This window comes from Malurus melanocephalus, unplaced genomic scaffold (genome assembly GCF_030028575.1).
Source record: "Malurus melanocephalus ecotype Western Australia unplaced genomic scaffold, MMel_1.1 scaffold_518, whole genome shotgun sequence".
NCBI classification, from domain to species: domain Eukaryota; kingdom Metazoa; phylum Chordata; class Aves; order Passeriformes; family Maluridae; genus Malurus; species Malurus melanocephalus.
Window position 1 is genome coordinate 82,869 of NW_026623750.1, and position 22,024 is coordinate 104,892.

At 53.3% G+C, this 22,024-nt stretch overlaps 1 protein-coding gene across 1 annotated transcript in view; it reads right to left on the reverse strand.

Annotated features, from left to right (window-relative positions):
- The window catches only part of STIM1 (stromal interaction molecule 1), a 70,947-nt gene that overhangs the window by 41,747 nt on the left and 7,176 nt on the right, over positions 1 to 22,024 (reverse strand). The window contains exon 2 of the mRNA XM_057381606.1: positions 3,297 to 3,430. Coding sequence (XP_057237589.1) covers positions 3,297 to 3,430 — 134 coding nt within the window. The remainder of the gene's footprint in view (positions 1 to 3,296; positions 3,431 to 22,024) is intronic.

Here is a 22,024-nt window from a genome sequence, read left to right on the forward strand (position 1 = left end):
TGTTGGCTGAAGACACGCTCAGAAATGTGCAGATGAAATGAGATTTTCTGAGGGTTTTTTTTTTTTTTCCATAGATTTACAGAATCTCCTGAGCTGGAATGGACCCAAAAGGATCATCGAGTCCAAGTCCTGGCCTGCACAGCCCCAACAATCCCCCCTGTGCCTCAGAGCATTATCCAAACTCTCCTTGAACTCTGTTTTGTGGTTTTTTATCTGCAGAAACTCCAACTACTGAAGTGATTTTTCAAACCTTCTCATCCCTCCCACAGCCCTGGATCTGTGCCACCCTCSCTGCCGAGCACCAGCTCCCGCTGTGCCGAGCCAAGGGCCAGAGCCGGCCACGTGCCGGGAGCTCACTGTGCTCCCCATTTYGGGAGCTTTCCTGACCACCAATCCCACTGCAATTACAGATAGCTCCTGTCCTCTTCCCTTGCAGTCACCCCAGGCTGCAGGGTCAGGGCTTGGGAGCAGCCAGGGAAACACTGAGCAGAAGCACAAGGCGTGTTTGCTCAGGAAACCAGGCTGGCAGCATCGAGCACCACATCCCAACAGCCGGAGCTGCCTCTGCACTGAGCGTGGAGACAGGAATAGAGCCCTAATTAGGAGATTTCCCCGTGAGGGACAGTTCTTACACTCTAATCAAGGCCACTGATGTCATCTGAAACTTCATTGAAAACTCACTTCCCAACAGGAAAGCTGCAAGGATGATTTATGAACAGCCTGAAGTTGTGGGACAAAACTCCACCCGTAATTTGATTATTTTAAAAATACCGTTGTCTCTGTCTCTCCTTCTGCCCAGGCAGGGCTTTCAGTCAAAACAAAACATTCCCATAACTCACCCCCAAGGCRCAGGGGCTAAAATAATAAATAAAAGCACAAGGTTTTCAACCACCCAAAAAATACCCATCCCTGGAAGGGTTCCAGGCCAGGTTGGAAATTGGGTTTGGAGCATCCTGGGACAGTGAAAGGTGTCCCTGACCATGGCAAGGGGTTGCACTGGATGGGCTTTAAGGGCCTTTCCATCCCAAACCATMCTGAGATTCTATGAACCCCATAAAAGGTTTAAATTTGAGCCTCCTGCATTCTTCCCAATAATCCCCCAGCAGCTGTCCTGCCACAGCCCAGAGTTAAACCTGATGGCAGGGTCCCTGKGGGGGGACACCAATAACCTTGACAGGGAGAACCCAGCAGGAGCCAGCTCTGAGAGGAAAATTCCTGCAATGCCTCATTCAGCAGCTCCAGAGCTCAATGAAAGGGGAACTTAATGCAAYTTCAATAGAAGCTTAGCAGAGGTAAAGCAGGAACTACATGTATGGAATCACAGGGACARGGGATCACTGAGGCTGGAAAAGACTTCTAAAATCACTCAGTTCAACTGCAAATGCAACAATCCAAGTGCAGGTAGCTCTGGGCTGGGGCAATCCCAGCACAAACACAGACTGGGGCAATRGACTGGGAGCAGCCCTGGGGAGAAGGAACTGGGAATTGGTGGGGAGAAGGTCCTGGCCCCAGCCACGATTGCTGGGACCCAAAATTCCTGTGCCTGGGCTGCTCCCCCAGYGTGGGCAGCAGGGAAGGGATTGGGATTCAGCCTCTCTGCTCCACTCAGGCTGGACAGCCCTTTCCAGCTGGAATTCTCCCAATCTCCACCCTGAGCCTCCCCTGGCCCAGCCTGAGGCCGTTCCCTCTCCTCCTGTCCCTGTTCCCTGGGAGCAGAGCCCGACCCCCCCCCGGCTGCCCCTCCTGTCAGGGAGTTGTGCAGAGCCACAAGGTCCCCCCGGAGCCTCCTTTGCTCCAGGCTGAGCCCCTTTCCCAGCTCCCTCAGCCGCTCCTGGGGCTCCAGCCCCTTCCCAGCCCCACTGTCCCACTAAAAGCAGAGGAGAGGTGCTGGGAGCAGGAGCAGCCCTGCCTGGGCTGTTGTTGGAGGAGTAGCCGTAACAGCACCAAGGCTGCGATTCTGGAGCCTTTTAGGAAAACCCTAGGAATTTCTTCCACCCTGGCAGTGTCTCTGTGCCAAGGCCCTGAGCAGACACTTCCGGCAGYGTTTGCACCAGAAGCTCCCAACGACTCTGGAAGGAGCAAGGGCAAGACTTGCTTGGAGAGACAGTTCTGCCCAACCCTAAGGACATAAGGCTTATTCCTAATTTAATGCCAARGAGTAGCACACACAGGCTGAACTCGGCTGCCCAAGGCTGCCCCAGTCCCTCCAAGAGGTTGGGCTGCAGTTCCAGCCACTCAGTGCAGGGAACTGCCTTCAGGGAAAACACCTCACCTGGAGAAAATGCAACTGGAAGCTTTTCATTTGTTGYCATTACTCTCCCAAGTGGGATTTAGGCAGAGGGAACAGCCCTGCAAGCCCAAAACAGCCACCCAAAACCACTTCAGAGGGACATTGTGATGGTAGRATTTGYCTAGAGAAGCTGTGGCTGCCCCTGAATCCCTTTGAGTGCCCAAGGCCAGGCTGGACATTGGGGCTGGGAGCAKCCTGGGAYAGTGGGAGGTGTCCCTGACATGGCAGGGGTGGCACTGGGYGTTCCTTAAGGTCCCAACCCAAAYCAGTCTGGGATTCTGTGACCTGGGACTGCAGGACTGCCTGTGAGTGGCAGCAGATCCCTGCACCCACGTGCTTCCTTTTAGCTTCCAAGACTTTGACTTTCCTGTTCAGCTGCCAGTTCTCCCTAGAAGACAGAATTCCTCACCTCCAACGAGCACCCACCACAACTGAAGCAACAGTACAAACAAAGAGCTTTCCCTTTTCCAGCAGACTCCAATTTCCATCAGTGCTCATGTAAACAAAGAACAACTTCCTTTCTCTTCAATACTTTATTGGCCAAAACAGCCAAGGCTGCCACAACAAAAAGCTGCTCCTTTTTCTGCAGTGAGCACATGTGGCCTGGAATTGTTTCAGCRGGGTGCTRGAACAATGTAGTAAACATAAARTCATGGAATGGTTTGGGTTTGAGAGACCTTAAAGCTCATTTATTCTATCTTCTGCCATGGGCAGGGACACCTTCCACTGTCCCAGGCTGCTCCACGCCCCAGTGTCCAACCTGGCCATGGACACTGCCATGGAGAGGCAGCCAAAGCTACAAACCCCCAGCAGTGAGGAAAAGCCCCAGCCAGCAGCAATGACAGTGCTGACACCGTCTGCATCATCTGAAGGTGGCACGTGCCTTCCTCTGTGATGAGGGGAGGCACCAAGCCCAATCCCTGGCCCTGGCCAGGCTGGCAGTGAGGAGCAGCCCCCAGCCCTGGGCTGGACAGGGCAGCGGGTCCAGCCCAGCCCCAGCACTGACCTCGTCGCTCTCCTCCACGTCCACGTTGCCGTTGGCGTCGTCGTCCATYTGTTTGTGGATGTTGCGCACGGCCTCGAAGCTGAGCTGCTCGTCCTCGTCGTGGCACAGGGCCTTGTCAATGCGGCAGAACTCTGCTGGGAGCAAACAGCAGCACATCAGGACACAGCAGCGAATCACCGCAGAGTCCTTGGGGAGCTGGGCAGCGCTGGGCAGAGCTGTAGGGCTGGGGCAGGGCAGGGCAGGGCTGCCCCTCTCACACCCTTCCCTCGTCCCGGGGCAGCTCTGTGGGATGGGGCCAGCACAGAGCAGGGCAGGGTTGCCCCTCTCACAGCCCTCCCTCAGCACTCCCAGCCCGGGGCAGCTCTCCCAGCAGGGACTGCCTCCTGCCCACGTCCCCAGCTCTGCAGCTCACTCGCAGGTTGTTGGTGTTGGCACCACACGCAGTCGGGACCTTTGAGGAGGRAGAGCTGTGTGTTTATAAAACACATCAATTAAAAACCCTTGCCTCCTTCCTGATTATGAAATGGGCTCTTCTGGCTGTTTTTCATACCTTCTGATACTTTCCAAGACTAACACTTTAAATTTGCTGTGTGCCCCAGTCTGTGTAAGCACCAAAGGCGGCTGATGCAGCTCTTCCATGGCATTGCAGGGTGGTGACAGTGACCTGGGGATGGGGAATCCAGAGGGACCTGCACAGGCTGCAGAGTTGGGGGTGTTCTCCTGGAGMAGAGAGCTCAGAGCCCCTTCCAGTGCCTAAAGGGSCTCCAGGACAGCCAGAGAGGGACTGGGGACAAGGGAATGGCTTCCCAAGATGACCTGGACAATGAGGGAGCCTCCTGCAGAGGCAGGGCTGGCATCCTGCTGCTTCCAAGACCTCAGGAAGTTTATCCCATGCCAACTCATGGCTGCCCATGTGGCCAGSGGAATCCAGCAGCCCTGTGGTGACCAAACTGCTGAGTGAACTGGGAACCTTTCCCTTTCCCAGGGCTCTCCTCTCCCCCAGGCCACTCCTGGCCAGCTGCTGAAGGACGCTGGCGGTGATAAGGGACACAGAGAGTCACATGGACCTTGCAAGAACACTAAATACCCYGAGGTTGATTTGCAGAGATTTGGGGTTCCTCTCCTATTGCACTGTAAGAAGAGCTCAGAACTTTGGGCTGGGCCTGTCTGTGCTGGCTCCTCCCGTTGTTTCCGAGGCAGGGACACGAGATGGTCTCTGTGTTTGTGCTGCCCTTGGACCCAACTCCAGAGGGAAAAATGAAGCCAGGCTGAAAGATATCTCCCAAAATACTACATGGTTATCTTGTTCCGAGCCTGTGCTTGTTGCTACAAGGAAGAACCTGGCAACGCTGTAGAAAAGTTCGGATCATAAGAAGGGAAGGTCGTGTTATGGTAAAACGAAGTGGGTTTATTCAGATTAACACTGTCCTGACCACAGAACTCCTGAGCCCTGAGCCACGGCTGTCCAGTGGTTCATCCAGCATCTGGGAACTGGACCTGAAGGGACGAAGGATTGAGGGGATAAAGGATTGAGGGGATCCTGCCTGGACTTCCTGCCACCCCAAGGACAACCCCAGGGTATTTCCAGCACAAATGCCAGGAATGAAAATTGACTGAGAGCAACAGCAAGAGCAATAAAACAAGGGTTTCAAGAGCTGTCATGTGCTGATAACCAACTACATCACCAACAGCAATCAAACCAAAACCAAGGAGGAATTTGGCACTTTCAGCAAGACCAGAAAGAGTCTGAATACAGGCACAAGTGATTTAATCAGCAGAAGAGCCTGAACTGACAACAGAATGGTCCCAAAATGTCTGCAGCCAGGATGGGCCATTCCCTCCCTGTTATCTCCATCAGCTGCAGCTGCAGGAATACCCAAATGAAGGAACAAAGACCAGGACCAGCCACTTTGCCTAAGGCTGATGGCCTAAAGATCACAGTACAAAATCATCCTTTGGGTGGGAAGGGACCTTAAAGCTCATTCACACCTTCCACTACCCCAGGGTGCTCCAAGCCCTGTCCAACAGGGCCTGGAATACAAKACCAGGCTATTCCAACACGCCTTCAGCAAACAAAACCTAAAAACGAGTGTGAAACTGTCTTTGTTTAAGTAAATCTYCCTGCCCAGAAAGTCCACCCCTGACTTTTGGTCCAGCAGCTACCCCAAGAAACTCTTGCTGCCTGATCACAGCAGGGCTGTGATTCCTGGAGCCCTCAGGAACAACCATCATCTCCACTCCCACCTCAAGAACAACACCATCATCTCCACTCCCACCCGGCCTCTCTGAGGCACCTTTTGCCAACCTTTGTCTCCATCCCACTGTTTGGTGGCTCCAGGCCTGGTCTTTATCTCCCTGCTATCAACTCAATGACTGCTGCTGCCATTGTGCAGAACAAAGAGTCCCTTGTCCCTCCAGAGGGGTGTCCTTGATGGTCCATTAACCTGGGCACATCAACACAGGCTGCTATTCCATCCCTCCTGCCTTCCCTCCCTCCTCCTGCCTTCCCATCCACCCACCCCTCRGGGCTCGCTGTCCCCACCAAAGGCACTTTGCAAGGTGCAGCTTCTGCTCAGGGTACTGCTGCCAACCTAGAGGTGCCACGGCCCTGATCATCAACACTGAGGCCTAAGTGATAAAGTAAAGGTGGTATTTCAGGCTGGAAAAGCTCTCGGACACCATTGAGTCCAGCGGGTCCCAGCAGTGCCAAGGCCATCACTGACATTGACCCCATGTCCCCAAGTGCCACATCCACGTGGCTGTGAAATCCATCCAGGAATGTGACTCCASCACTGCCCTGGGCAGCCTGTGCCAGGACTGGCCAACCTTTTCCAGTAAGGAATTCTCCCCAATATCCAGCCCAAACCTTCCGTGGTACAACTTGAAGCCGTTTCCATCTCCCATGCGAGGTGGTTTGGGGTGGTTTTATAACAGATGACGAAGATGTGTCTCATGGTGGTCCTGGCTGGCACAAGCTGCCCAGAGAAGCTGTGCCCAGAGAGGACTCCAGCCATGGGTACACTCAGAACTCAATGGGGCATGGCCCTGGAGCAGCAGGGCTGGAGAGGACAATCTCCAGAGCACCCCAGTAACATCATTTCATCCCAGATCTCTCCTTTCTCATGGGAGATTCTGTCAAATGAGAGTTTTGTTTAATTGCCCTTGATTTCCTTCTTCGGGGTTCCATTATCTTCAATAACGCCTGAAGCTCGTTAAGGGCAGCRCTGGGCCCCGGCAGCTCCAAGCTCTGCGGCAGCAGCCATGGGGACAGCACTAAACAGCAGCTTAATTATTACAATTGTCATTTACATAACTGGCTTTTATAAACACCGGGAGGGCAGCCAAAGAAAAAAAGTCCTATATTTGGGGAAAAAGAACTGTTTACATATTTCACTCATGTAAACAAGGGCTCAGCTGAACTTCCGTGCTCAGGGTTCCCTCCCTGGAACTCCGGGTTTCAATTAAAAAATGCCAAGGACAACTTCAGGAATTTTAAYGAAGGCATTAAGCCCTGAGGGATGTATCCAGAGATTTCCATTCCCCCGGARGGCTAAGGAATATCAAAGGGAACCCTGACATGTTGCAAGGCTGCAGAGCAGCAGCACAGAAAGCAAGGCTAAAAGGGCACAGTAATAATCCTGGGTTTCCAGCTCTAATTCCCAAACAGCAGAGTCTGATGGAGCTACGACAGTACCCAGCCATTCCTACTCTCAGGAAACCACTCAGAGTGTTTTTATACTTCAAGTTGACACTGTGCAGCTGTAAACTGTTTACTACAGAGAGAACTGTCAGACTCCAGGTCTAATGCGCCACACTCAGACACAAATGCGTGTGAAATTCACAAAATAAATAATTCTTTTTTTTTTTTTTTATTAAATGGATTTAACAATCAGAATTGGGATTTTAGCACATGCCTGTCTCCCTATTGCCTTTGACTTACTTTGCCTGGCAAACTCCTTCCCTGGGAGGTGCAGAGCCAGGACACCAAATCTTGCTCCAAAAGACAGCAAGGAACAAATCTATGCTTCCAGTGCCAGATGGGATATTGGGCAGGAATTGTTCCCTGGGARGGTGGGCAGGCCCTGGCACAGRGTGCCCAGAGAAGCTGTGGCTGCCCCTGGATCCCTTTGAGTGCCCAAGGCCAGGCTGGACATTGGGGCTGGGAGCAGCCTGGGACAGTGGGAGGTGTCCCTGCCATGGCAKGGGTGGCACTGGATGGGCTTTGAGGTCCCTCCCAAGTCAAGCCAAGCCAACCTGTGATTCCACGACCAACAAGGGTTCCAGCCATGTTCCCATCTCCCTTAGAGCCTCATAACTCCTACAGYGATTCTCCCAGCAGTTCTGGGATGTAGAACCTGAAGGGAGCTTGCTCACAGCAGACAAAGGAGAGCACTCAAGCACCTGCTCAGCACAGAATTATTCCCGTGCTCTTGCTCCTGTGTTCCCTGTCACCCCATGGACAGCAGGGTCTGGAACACTTCAACAGGCATTCAATGCACTCAGCCAGTTTTCCACTAAATGGAATCCCACATTGGTTTGGGCTGGGAGGGACCTTAAAGCTCATCCAGTGCCACCTCTGCCATAGGCAGGGACACCTTCCACTGTCCCAGGCTGCTCCAGCCTTCAGGGACCACGGAAATTTCAGCAGTTCAAAGAGACTTCTTTCCTCTAAGGGAGCACCTTGCACGATGCAAAAACCCAAACCCTTGTATCCAACTCAGATGAAACAGTCTAGAAAAAATGTAAATCCAAGCAGAGGGTGGACTGTTTGATCTCTGAGAGACTTTGAAAGAAGCACAAACGCCCTCGGGTGTCTCTGCTGGAAGGTCCAACCCGAAATGTTCACAAACCATTTAATAGCACTGCCCAGGRAAACACGCTGTACCCACTTCCTGGGGCCAAATTCAAACTTGCCTCCCCTTTCTGGCAGTCCCTGGTCTCAGATCAGCATGACAAAGCCACACAGAGTCAGACAGATGCAGGAGGACACCCAGTGTGATCCACGGAGCCTCCTGGCACCACCATCAGCTGAACACAGAGACAGGCTGGAATTAGGCAATGAAGTGAGCTTATTGTGCAGTCATGAACTTACACTCAATTAAAACCTCAAAATTCCTTCCCTAAATGGGCTCTTCTCCTTGGCAAATGCTCAGCATTTATTTACTACCATCAATTCTCTCATCACCGAGTGCAATCAGCCTTTTTCATGYCTTCCATGCACCAATTTACTGATTAAATGTCAGCCCATCTCTTCCAAACATCATCCCCCTTTTCTCCGCAGCAGCAGCACAGCCCTTCCATCCCTGGCTTCCACCCAGTCCCTTCCACCAGAACTTTGTYATCCCACTTTGCTTCCAGTGCTTTGTTCTTTCCATCCCATTARAACAACAACCCCCGTCCCAAAATCATACACAATCCCCAAAAACAAGGCTGTTTTCTGTTGGAGTGGGAAGCCCACGCGACCAGCCCATGCCATCCCCGGATCGCCCTGTCCTGGCAGTGCYCACCCCTCCTCCTGCCCATGCTGTCCCAACACACGGTCCACTCTATGTGTGAACAACCACCCCTTCTCTGGCTGGCAAAGAATGATTACMACCTCCCTGCAGCTCCCAAACCTCCCCCGAGTAGAGCTGGGCACTCTGGCTTGGGTGCTTCAGCCTCAAAGCGCCAACTTCACCCATTTCCTTCCACAGGGATCTTTGTTTGCTTTCCTCAGGYCCAAGGACTGTGGGATCTTTCTCCTGAACTGAACAAATAAGATAATAGAGGTTGTTTTGGTACCACCCTGTCAGGCACAGCGGCACTACCCACGGGCAGCTCCAAAATCCCACRTCAGGGCCTTCTCCGGAGGAGCAGCAGAAGCCAAAATATCCAGTGGGCAGGGGAATTCTAAGGAGCTGAAAYAACTGGAGATTGGGTTACTGTACAACCATAAACCAAGTAATCACTGTTGACACATTCCTGCCCCACTGGGTGGAACAATATGAAAACACTTAAACTGCAGCCACAGCCAGGGCCATCCAAAATTGATGGGAGAGGGACTTTTTACATGGGCAGACATTAACAGGACAGGGGGAATGGTTTTAAACCAAGAGAGGAAGGAGTGAGACTAGAGCCTGCAGTTCTTCCCCATGACAGCAGTGAGGSTCTGGCACAGAGAAGCTGTGGCTGCCCCTGGATCCCTGCAAGTTGCAAGGAGCTGTTCAAGGATGGGATCTGSAACAGCCTGGGAYAGTGGGAGGTGTCCCTGCCCATGGCAGGGGTGGCACTGGATGAGCTTTAGGCTCTGTCCAAACAAACCACTGCAGGATTCTGTGATCCCATGTGTTGGGAGTGCTCTGCAGAAGCCTGGCAGTGCTGGGAGCGGGTGGGGGAACAGGCAGAGCTGTACRGGAGGATCTGTGGTCTGTGCACCTGAGGAATCCATGCAGCTGGACAACCCTGTGGCTCGGCATTCCTGCTCTGCTATGAGTCAGGATCGTCCCATGGCCCACATCAGCTTTCCAGGGATTTTCACAGAATCCCAAAATGGTTTGGGTTGGGAAGAACATCAAAGATAATCGAGCCCCATGGTCTGTAATGGGCAGGGACACCTTCCACTGTCCCAGGCTGAACCAAACCCCGCCCAAGCTGGCCTCGGACACTTCCAGGGATGGGGCACCGCAGCTTCTGTTCTATGGATCCTGCAAGGCTCCCAGTGAGGGGTGGGAAGAATTCCAAGTCCTCTGAACCCCCGTCCCAGCCGTGAGTCACCGCTCCAGGCAGCCCCAGCCCACAGCGCTGAGTGCCGGCTGCTGCACACCAGGATCCAAACTCATAATTATTGASTGAAAGAGAAATTGATAAAAGTCAGGAAACCACATAATGGATGAGTGAGTCATCCCTGCCTGAAAAATTGGAGATGCCAAAGAAAGCTCAGAAGAAATCAAAGAAAAACCCACAACGTTCCTGCTGTTCCATCCAGCCATGCTTGAGCCAGGAGATCCATTACTGTGGCACCGCTCCCCCAAAGCAAGGGATTACCAGTGCCCAGCCCTGGGTGTGTGATACCCACGGCAAACAACACCAGGAGCATGAAGAGATAACAGACAGAAGAAAAAATTTTGGGAGCTCTGACAAGGTGACAGAGAAATACAGAATTCCCCTCTTGCTGTCAGAATTTATTGGTAAATCATGGAATGGCAGAAAGGCTCATGTTGGGAGGGACCTCAAATCCCACCCAGTGCCACCCCAGCCCTGGCAGGGACACCTCCCACTGTCCCAGGCTGCTCCCAGCCCCAATGTCCAGCCTGGCCTTGGACACTCAAAGAGATCCAGGGGCAGCCACAGCTTCTCTGGGCACCCTGTGCCAGGGCCTGCACACCCTCCCAGGGAACAATTCCTGCCCAATATCCCATCTGGCCCTGCCCTCTGGCACTGGGAAGCCATTCCMTGGCTCCTGTCCCTCCAGCCCTTGTCCCCAGTCCTTCTCCAGCTCTCCAGGAGCTCCTTTAGGCCCTGGCAGGGGCTCTGAGCTCTCCCTGGATCCTTCCCTTCCCCAGGTGAGCACCCCCAGCTCTCCCAGGCTGGCTCCAGAGCTCCAGCCCCCCTCTTGGAGCAGCTCCATGGCCTCCTCTGGATTCTCTCCAGCAGCTCCATGTCCATCCCATGCTGGAGGCCCAGGATGGAGAGCTGAGAGTTGACTCAAAATCCAGGCTGACAGCTCAGCTCTGCCTCACCTTCACAGCCTCACAGGATGGCTGAGGGAGCCCAGCGCCCCAGGAGCAATGTGAACATCCAGAAGGGTTCTGCCCTGCACTGCCTGGCCTCGTCCTCCTCCCCAGCTCCAAGGACTCCCCTGGTCTCTTCCAGACACACTGCCATGTAACTAATCCACGGGAAGTGGCAGCATTCCCATGCTGCCATGCAAGGACAGCTTCTCCCAATTTTAGCCTTATTTATCCCTCATGTGTCTCACCAAGAGCTGATGATTTCCATTTCCACAGGAACCCTGCAAGAGCAGGAACCAGGGTGACACCAGCCCCTGCCTTGGCCATGGCACACACTCCATAATGTGCCTTTTCTACAGCCAGAAGGAATGAGTTGCTGCCACAGCACCAACACCGTGGGCTGTGGCCCTGCTGCAGCCGGCTCGTAGCTTTCCTTTTCAGGCCAAGTCTTCCCCTTGCCCTGAARAACAGGACTCCAAGAGGGCAAGGCTCTGTCAGAGTGAGGTGCTGCCTGTCCCCAGATTCCTACAGCTGATCCTACAGGAAAAACCTAACCCTAATTATCCAACCTCAGTAACAGCCTGCAACCATCCACTCAACTTCTTTGGGACTAAAAACACCTCCCGGCRATCCCATTATCCTCTACTTCCCCAAACTCAAGCAAAGCCATTCTCCAGTGTAATTCCCTTCCCACGAGGATCGGGACAGCAGCAAAGAGGGACCTGACGAAGATGTGGATCCCAGCACACAGTGGAGGAGAAAGCCAACGGCGTGGGAAGAAGGTGGGGGAGGAAAGCGGGAGGAAGGAGCTTGTGAATAACAAACACTAGTCTGCAGAAAAGCCAAGATTTGTTAATTCTGGTGCTCACAGAGCTGTTCGGTTCCAGGCACAAAATGGCAACAGCTGGGAATCCCGGAACCAGAAGGAGATCCTGGATGTGCCAGGCACTGCCTGTGAAGTGCCCTTGGCAGTGGAATGCGAGCAGATCCCACTGTGACAAGGTACATGACATGACAGGACAAGGGATCAGAGGAAAATGAGGAACAAAGTGACATCTCTCAGCAGGACAAACTGCAGAAGAGTGGTAACACTGCTCCTGAGGGAGCATCCCGACCTCTACTTGTCTGTAGGAAGGAAAAAGGCTCTGCCTAGAAAACCCCACACATCTTTCTTTCCACTGGAAAAGATTATCCAAGCCCTGGGTACCTCCTTTGCCCATGAGCAGGCGCTGCCAAGAACACCACGSAGCACACAGGGTGGCAGAGCGCGGAAAGCAGCGATTCAGGCAGTGCCTGCGCCAGTGGCACAAATGAAAATACATCCCTGCATTAGCAGGCAAAGATCATTCATATTCATACAGGAAAACAGCAGTTTTAAAATATTCTTCCTTCCCTTCCAACCATCATGAGGACTTTGGGTTACACCAGAGCCAGCAGAATGAGAGAATCACAGAGTATCCAGAGCAGGAAGGGACCCCCAGTGCCAGCCCTGTCCCTGCCCAGCCCCCCCAGCAATCCCAGCCTGTGCATCCCTGGCAGCGCTGTCCAAACRCTCCTGGAGCTCTGGCAGCCTCGGGGCCGTGCCCGTTCCCTGGGGAGCCTGGGCAGTGCCAGCACCCTCTGGGGACAGAAGAACCTTTCCCCGCTCTCCAGCCTCAGCCTGCCCTGGCCCAGCTCCAGCCGCTCCCTCAGGTAGAAAAAATCATCTGTGGATGGGATGGGCAAACAGCAATGATCCCAAACRTGCTGGTACAAGGCAGGTGTTCTCGGTTCTAATCCTTCAGCTTCAAAGTGAGAGCTGCTACTCTTTAATACAGTGGGAAAATGAGAGGCCCCCCATTCAGAGCAGCACGGAGATGGCAGTGAATGAGCCCTGCCTGCCTGGAGCTGAGCTGGTGCCACCGCACTGAAAAGGCTGTTACTAAAAAAACAATTGAAAAAGAAAATCTTGAAATGAGTCACTGTGGAWTAAATTGGGAATTTTATGCTTTGCTACACTGGAAGATGGAAATGCTCCTTTTTGGGGAGAGAGTGGGGAGAATCAACCCTTGCATAAAAAACACCCCTCTTAAAGTGGCTGTTTTCTGAAGGTGATCAGGGAAAGAGGAACTTTCTAGAACACAACATATGAGGTGTCATCTCTAGGCCATGAAACCTAAAGCAGGAGCTGCCAAAGCCAGGAGGGAATCACAAAACCACTGAGGCTGGAAAAGCTCTCCCAGCCCATGGAGTCCCAGCTGTGCCCGATGCCCACCTTGTCCCCAGCCCAGAGCACTCAGTGCCACCTCCAGCCCTTCCTGGGACACSTCCAGGGATGGGGACTCCAAAGCTCCCTGGGCAGCCCCTGTCAAGGCCTGGGAACCCTTTCCATGGGCAAATTCCTCCTGGTGTCCACCATGAACCTCCCCTGGCCCAGCCTGAGGCTGTTCCCTCCAGTCCTGTCAAGTGGAAGGAGAGAAAGAAGGGAGCAAGGATGGAGGGAATGCTTCCCAGAGACAACATGTTGTGACTCCAGCAGCTCAGCAGCTCCTAAAACCTCCCCCTTAGCTGAAAAAATCCCCATGGAGAGGCAGATCCAAAGCTGGCTTCCCTGAGGACCAGCAGACTCAGGTTCACKCGTGCTTTAGGAACAGCAGGGCTTTCAGAGCCACCCCAAACCACAGCTGCTCCTTCCCCGAACACGGACTTTCCAAAATCCTCCAGGCTCTTTGCAGTAACAGAGAGACTTTAAAAGACAAGCTGGGAACTCCTTGGGCAGCGTACTGCTGGTCCTCAGCACACAGGGAAGAGCTCTGGCATGATGCAATCCCAGGTGCAGGACAGCATTTTAAAGTGATGTTGTGTAAGCAAAAWACCCAAGGAAGGAAACCCCCAGACCTTTCCTGAGCCGAGCTCCAGGGCCACCTCAGCTGCTACTGCACTGCATGTGCTGAACCCAGCTGAACCCTCCCTGAGCCTGCCCAGAGTCACCCGGGAACACAGAGCACAAAATCTGCAGAAAATCCTCGTAAATCTGAGCAGATTGGGGGTTCCCTCTCAGAAGGGCAGCTCACCTTTCCCCTATCATTCCTAAGCCAGGATTTAGCTGAAGCTTCCCCCAGGCAGCTGGAGAGGCACTGCAGGGTTTGGAATGTGCCATTGTCCTGAGCCCTGCATGAACACAACTCAGTTTTAGGGGAACTTAAGGCAGSAAAGGGGCAGTGTTTCAAACTTCAGTCACTGGGAGTCAGACTGTGACAGCCCAGCCATGGAATTCCAGACTGGTCTGGGTTGAAAGGAACCTTAAAGATTACTCCATTCCACGCCTGCCATGGGCAGGGACACCTCCCATTGTCCCAGGCTGCTCCCAGCCCCAATGTCCAGCCTGGCCTTGGGCACTCAAAGGGATCCAGGGGCAGCCACAGCTTCTCTGGGCACCCTGTGCCAGGGCCTCCCCACCCTCCTAGRGAACAACTTCTTCCCACAAATTCCTAATCTATCCCTGCCCTTGGTCCCTTGTACCATATACCCGCACCCTTTACTGCCCCATGTGTCCCCTGAGGCCCCAATGCCATGGGACAGAGGCTCCACGTGCTATTTCCACCTGCCCACGGCTCAGTGCATGCCCAGATCTCACCCCTCCACTTTCCCCAAAGAACCCCATGATCCATGTGCCCCCATTATTCCCAAGTGCCGATGAGGAAACGCACCATTCAAAGCACCCCAGGCGCRGAGCCAGAGGAGCGGGGTTGGGTCTGACCCCGTCATCACTTGAGCTGAACAAACAGATCCTTCCCACACCCAGCAGCTCGGTAAGAAAATGCCCCATGGAGTTTCAATGAGAGGGATAAATCACTGGGGAAGGGAATGGCACAGGCTGACGTGAGGGGCCCGAGATGCAGTCGCAAACCCGGTGGCCCCGGCACGAATCCACGGCACAGCCAGTGCTCGGAGCAGSACTCCAAGGGCAAGCAAAGAAATTCCTCAGGCACCTTCCTCAGCACTCCATAAATCCTCCAGACACACGGAGGCAGAAGGTGGAGGGAGCTCTGTGCACGGCTGAGCACTGAGCCATTCCCAGCTGAGCTCCAGTCCTGGTTTGGGATTACATCGGTTCTCCCTCCCCTCATGGCCCTGGCAGAGCCTTGGATCACAAACAGGACAAATGGAAGAGCTGTGTGTGCTCAGAGCGGGGCTCAGTGCCATGCAGAGGGGCTCGGGGAGCAGGACCCCACTCCTCATTCACATCCTGCACCCACCCCGAGGGCTGGGCACGCTGCCCTGCGAATATTCCCCACGGGAGCAGTGCCCTTGCAATAACAGCTCTGTCACCAGAAATTGCCTTGGAACTCACCAGCCCCACAGAAACGCACCCCGAGTGTGGAACACACAGACCACGCAATAGAAAGCTCAACTGGGATCAAGCAGCAACTTGGAAGAGTTTGGGACCAAGCTGGGAATCAAGTGAAGTGTCTGTGGCTGCCATGGAACACAGGACACTTGGTTTACTGGAGGGTAATGACAGAGCAGCACAGCTTCCAGCAAGCTGAGACTGCCTCTGAGATGTGCTTCAAGCCACAGAAAGTGGCCTTGACTTATTAGAAAAAGATTCTTATTCCCAAATGTGTGGGAGGGACTTTCTGCATGCCATCAACCACCAAACTTGAGAACACAGCAGCTTTCTGTGAGCAAATTAAAAATGAAATATTTTCACTACTGCATAAAGAAACAGAGATTTAAAGGCTGCCCTATTGTCATGGGCAGCTTAAAAGTTAAATTCTAAAAAAACCTGCATCTGGTGTCTTCTTGAAAGAGACACAGAAATCCATCCAGTCCCACTCCACTGTCCCAGGCTGCTCCCAGCCCCAATGTCCAGCCTGGCCTTGGGCACTCAAAGGGATCCAGGGGCAGCCACAGCTTCTCTGGGCACCCTGTGCCAGGGCCTGCCCACCCTCCCAGSGAACAATTCCTGCCCAATATCCCATCTGGCCCTGCCCYCTGGCACTGGGAAGCCATTCCCTGGCTCCTGTCCCTCCAGCCCTTGTCCCCAGTCCCTCTCCAGCTCTCCTGRAGCCCCTTCAGGCCCTGGCAGGGGCTCTGAGCTCTCACTGGATCCTTCCCTTCCCCAGGGGAGCACCCCCAGCTCTCCCAGCCTTTCCTCCCAGCACAGCTGCTCCATCCCTCTGACCATCCTGCTGCCKCCTCTGGGCTCTCTCCAGCAGCTCCACGTCCTTCCTGTGCTGGGCCCCAGGGCTGGAGCAGCTCTGTAGGTGGGATCAGCCCAGGCCAAAGGGGATCCTGGGCTGGAGCTGCTGTTCCTGCTGGAGGAGAGCAGAGCTCATCTCTGCCAATCCCACTCCCAGCTCTCCTCTATTTGCTGAGAGTTTTGCAACTTTACTTGTYGGGAAAAAGCTTTTGTAGGTAAAAATGAATCTTATTTTTTCACTTACACTTTCAGGCTACAGCAGTTGATCTGGAAAAAATCCCCAAAAGCCAAAAAAGGAAGCTGAGTTTCTGCCTATCAGCTCTCCTGACCAGTACCAGCACAGGACACAGCCACAGGCTCTACTGGTGGTATTTCTTTTCCGAGAGCAGAAGTGTCACCTCTGCTGCATTCCCCCCTCCCCCACCAAGCAGAACACACAGCACTAAGTTTAGCCATTGTTAGGCCATGGACAAATCCCTCCTAACCCCCGTCCTCTCCCAGAGCCAAGGAGGCATCAGCAAACCAAACCATCTACAAGGAGCTCTACATTCACCCAAACRCGACTCTTTAAACTCATTGTTCAGTGCCAGCTCCTCACAGCTTTTCTGAGCAGCAACACCTGGGTACGTTTGGTTGAAAACATCCTGTCAGTGTGTGAAATTCTGGGTTATCTCTGTTACACTGGGCTGGGCTGAGTCGGTGTGCAGCACCAGCCACAGCCACGTTAAAGCACTGTGTTTACCAAAGGGATAACTCTGGCTACCAGGGAAGCTCCCCGCCAAATCCTAACACAAACACACAGGTGACTCAGGAAGACGAGTCCAGACGCCTCTGGATCTTTTTTAATACCTCATTAATCAGGAAAAAAACACTCTATACCCTCCAGGCAAAAAATATTTCTTTCAGCAGTAGCATAAAGAGGAAAAGAAGCCAAGAGCTTCCCTCCCTCCTCTGCTGCAAAATAGGGAACTTCCCTGCAGCTTCCATTAAATTCTTGTCCAAACCACTTACAAGTGGCACAGGCTGCCAGGGCAGGTATGGAATCATATCCCTGGAGGAGTTTAGCAGCCCTGTGGATGTGGCACTTGGTGACATGGGTTAGTTGAACTCTCCACGGGCTATTCCAACCTAAATAATTTCATGAACCTGTCCACTAAACCCAGCCCCTTTCTCACCTTGTGCACCAAAGCCTTCACGTGTATTTCTACAAATGCTCACAKGAACACTCTACTGAGCAATAAACCTTTTGCCTCCTTTCCAACACAAATTCCCATTTTTCTTCAGGACAACTGTATCCTGGTGCAATGCCCAAGAAACCCCAGCAGTGCAGGTGCATCCAACCTGGTCTGCCATGTGTGGGCACAAGTGACTTTCTCTAAGGATTCGGTCATTTCAGAGGAACTCAGCACAGAATCAGAGATTGGAAAAGCCCTCCAAGACAATCAAGTCCAGCCTCGCTCCAGCAGCTCCACATCCTTCTGATGTTGGACCCGGGGCTGGAGGCAGCTCTGCAGGTGGGGTCTCTGCCCTTGCAGAGTCCTCCCTTTCCTGCTGCCCACACTCTGGGATCTGTGGATCACCGCACRCAGGGATTTCGGGATGCCAGCGCACAGGGCTGGCATGTGCTGAAGTGTCACACATCTTCCTTTTGGCTATTAAGGATTAAACACTGAATTCCTGTTCTCTCCCCTCCCTGGCACACACAGAGCAGCTCTGAGGTGCCCAATCCTACCAGTGACAGATCTCAGGCAGATCCACATGTCCCCAGCCCTGCTGGGACCCCGGAGCAGAGCTCAGCCAGGGAGAAGTGTTTACTGCCAGCCCCTCACTGCTGCTCCATCTCTGAAGGTGTGGGAGGACTGTGGCCTAGGGGATGAGTGGATGCACACTGAGATCCTCAATTTCCTTCCAAAGCCAGGGCGGGTTTCAATGATCCCCCAGCCTTCCTGGGAATGCTGGAGGTGCCACAGGCTGGGCCACCATGCTCACCCTTGAGGTCACCTCCTGCACAGCAATGAAGTCTCTGCACTTTAATCCTGCCTTGGGAACAGAAAGCTTTTCACATCCTATTGCAGGATTAAAKGTCCCAGAAGGAACTCTGAGGAGATGGAAGCAACATTCCCAGAGCAGGGGTTTGGCAGATGCTGGAGAAGCCACCCTTGCTCACAGGTCCCCTCTGGGCTTGAACCAMAGAGCAAGACTTGGGTTTGGTGTAAAAATTCCTGTCACCTGAGTGAACAGCAGCTGGAGCGTCTCCTGACCCCAAAGAAATCACGAGACTGAACCAATTACACATTTTCAGCGGGAATAAGGATGAGGTGGGGTGAAGTGTCACCCTTTTCCTACATCTCAGGCAACCTCCACCCCAGTTCCAATGCTCCTGGCAGGACCCAAGAGCAGCACATCCCACATCCCTGTGAGCACAGCAGGGCCGTGCAGATCCCTGGCTTTCCCACTGCTTCTCCCACTCAGAGCCTGGCTACATCCTGGATCCTCCCCATGTTCCCAATCTCAGCCCCTCACGAGGGCACCAGGGCCATCACAACGCTGGGATTTGGGGTCCCTGTGCTCAGGATGCCTGTGCAGAGCCCTGATTGCTCTTCCAAAACCCTGAGCGATGCCAGCTCAGCAAAGAGCCAAAGGTACCACGGAGATCCTGGCTGGGATGAGCTGGAACCGTGGAATAGCGGGATAGCAGGATACCTCCTCCCAGATTCCAGGGAGCGGGAAAGCATCTCAGCCATTTCACCTTGTTAGGCTGAGCAGCTGAAAATAGCCCTGCGATGAAAAACAAACCAGCTGGACAAGCTCTCCAGTGGGAGGCTCCGGAGCCAGAGGAGCTCTGTCCTGCCTGAGCCCCCAGCACAGGGAGCTCCAGAGGGGTCACTGCCAAAAGAGCTCCAGAGGGGTACTTGTCAAAGGAGCTGCAGCTCCAGATGGGTCACTCTCAAGGGTGCTAGAGCTCCAGAGGAGTCACTGCCAAAGGAGCTGGAGCTCCAGGGGGGTCACTGCCAAAGGAGCTGGAGCTCCAGGGGGGTCACTGCCAAAGGAGCTGGAGCTCCAGGGGGGTCACTGCCAAAGGAGCTGGAGCTTGTCCTGCCTGAGCCCCTGGCACAGGGAGTTCCAGAGAGGTCACTCCCAAAGGAGCATCCCCCCACCACCCAGCCCACAGGAAGGGAGGGCTGGCAGGGACAGCACTGCTCCATCCTGCAAACCCTTGAAGATATCCATCTCCCAGGATGGCATAGGAATGCCAGGCATCCCATTACAGCTTTGAAATGACAAATTCCAAGGGTTGAGCCTCACCCTTTGAAGTATGAAACATTCTTTCTTCTTTCCGGAGTAAAATAAAAGGTGTGAGAAAAAATAACCAGCAGCCACACTTCTTACTTCTCACACAAACTGCTGTGAGGAATCATCGTGCAGTGTGGGAGAACAGTACCGAGTGCCCCCAAATATCCTTTTCCACCCTTTTTTTTTTTTTTTGGTTAATGATACCGTAACTGAATGAGGAACAGGAAAACCTGTTTATCTTCAAAACCCAAAGTACGAATCTCCAGGAAACAGCGTGGTCCATGAGAAACCTCCGAGGGCAGCAGGAGCAGAGACCAAGAGCAAAGTGCTTGGGATGGCACAGGGACAGTCCTCATCACTGCCCCACTGAGAGATCCCTCTGCCAGGTGTGCCACCATCACCATTCCCACCAACCCATCAGCATTTCAAGTTAGTCTCCACACTTCCCAGTKTCACACTTCCCAGTTTCACACTTCCCAGAGCATTGCCTCTTTCATCCAGAGGCCCTCCAGGACACAGCTTAATTAAATGGCTCTCCCCTCAGCAGGCCAGGCTGCAGGAGTGCTACTTCCATCTGCCAGCCCCGAGGGAAGCGGAGGAACCTCTTCATCTTGCCAGCCCTGCAGCAGAGGGTGCCACTCACACCTCTCCAGACACCCACTGCCACAGCGAGCTCGGGCTCCGGGAGGGAGCAGGGCAGCTGAAGGTCTCAGACCCTGGGCACCAGGACAGAGCAGAGATGGGGCTGCACTGGCAGAGCTTGGCACAGCCCAGCCCCCCAAATCCCCCGGACAGAGCAGAGATGGGGCTGCACTGGCAGAGCTTGGCACAGCCCAGCCCCCCAAATCCCCCGGGAGCATCACTGGCTGTGCTGCGGCTGAGTACCCCAGCAGAAGCACCTGGATCCACATTTCCCACAGACACAGCACAGCATGGACAAGAACTTCCTGCCTGATCCATTCCACAGGTTTGAAAAGAAAACAAAATCCCCTCCTGAGGATCTGCCCAGCCTGAGATGGGATCACTTCCCTCAGCAACAACCCCCGAGGGCAGCCCCAGCAGGTGGGAAAAGCCATCACACACGGGATTCAGGGGGAAAAACCTTCYACAGCCTGACTGGCCTGGAGGTACCCTCACCTCACCTGCAGTCCTGYAGCTTCTCCTGACAAGCACAAGGCCTCCAGGCCAGCACAAGATGCCAAACCTGGATTTTTGCCTTACAGCTTTGCCTTACATTTTTGCCAAGCAGCTGGAACAAACCCGCTCGGGCACCCTTAACAACAGCAGCAGCTTGGAACAGAGTATTTCCAGAATTATTTCTCTCCCTCCAAAAATCAGATTTTGCCCCCCATCCACCTCTACCCTGTTAAAAAACAACTTTTTTTTTTTCCCTTTGGCTTACTCACCCATTAATTATGTCCTGGCACTCTTACAGATCTAAACACACGCATTGCTTAGCAGCTTTAATACTGAATTATTCCTCCCTACCCTGCAATCCAAAGCCTCCCTTGCCTAGGAAGGGGCAGGCTGTTCCAACCAGCAAGCTGTTCCTTTGTAACTCCGAGAGGAACATTCCTCAAGTTCTCCTGTTTATTGTGTTTGTATCCTCCCAGAACAGCCAAATTTACGGCACCAGAGCTCCAAACCTGGAGGGAAGAATTAAACTGACCTTAAAACTCCGTCCTTCAGGGAAAAACAAACACTTGGGTACAAAAATAGTGTCTTTTCCTGCAAAATGTGTGTGTATGTAACCAAACATCCCCRTTTCCAACTGGATTGCTGCTGCTTCCACTTTGTGAGGGCTGCTGGGATCAGCGATTTCCAAATCCCAGAGGAGGTGAAGGGATGGTGGAACTGAGAGGATGCAGAGCTCTTTGGTGGGATAAAGTGCACTTCCAAGGAAGTGCTGTATTGCCTCTGTGGATCTGGCAAATGTCTCTTATGGCAAGTCTCCRCAAGGTGTAAATACAAATTCATGTATATATAAATATACACATGTACCAGAGGCAACCACTCAGGCTGCTCAGAGACTTCCAAGGGGCACTCGGTGGTTCCCAAAGTCAAACTCCACAGATGTCCGTGACACACAGCGAGTTAATGCATTTTCCAAAGTGGAAAAAATAGGTTACTTAAAAATAGGTCCATAATCCAAACAAACAAGCATCCCGGTACTATTTCATGGAGGGAAAACAAGCAGGCAGGGACAATCCAGGGACAGAACCACGTGCCACTCTCTCTAATGACTTCCTTATGCTCCTCTGATGGTTTTCCATCGATTGCAGAGCTGGGGACTTCGGCCAGGACTGCCAGGAAAAACTCCTGGGCACAGTCCTGCCAYCACTCCTTATCATTAATTGCATTATAGAGATTACTGCAAAGAGCTTAGAGCCCCTTCCAGCGCCTAAAAGGGCTCCAGGAGAACTGGAAAGAGACTTTGGACAAGAACCTGTAGGGACAGCACACAGGGAATGGCTTCCCAGTGCCAGAGGGCAATGTTAGATGGGATTTTGGGCAGGAATTGTTCCCTGGGAGTGGGGAGG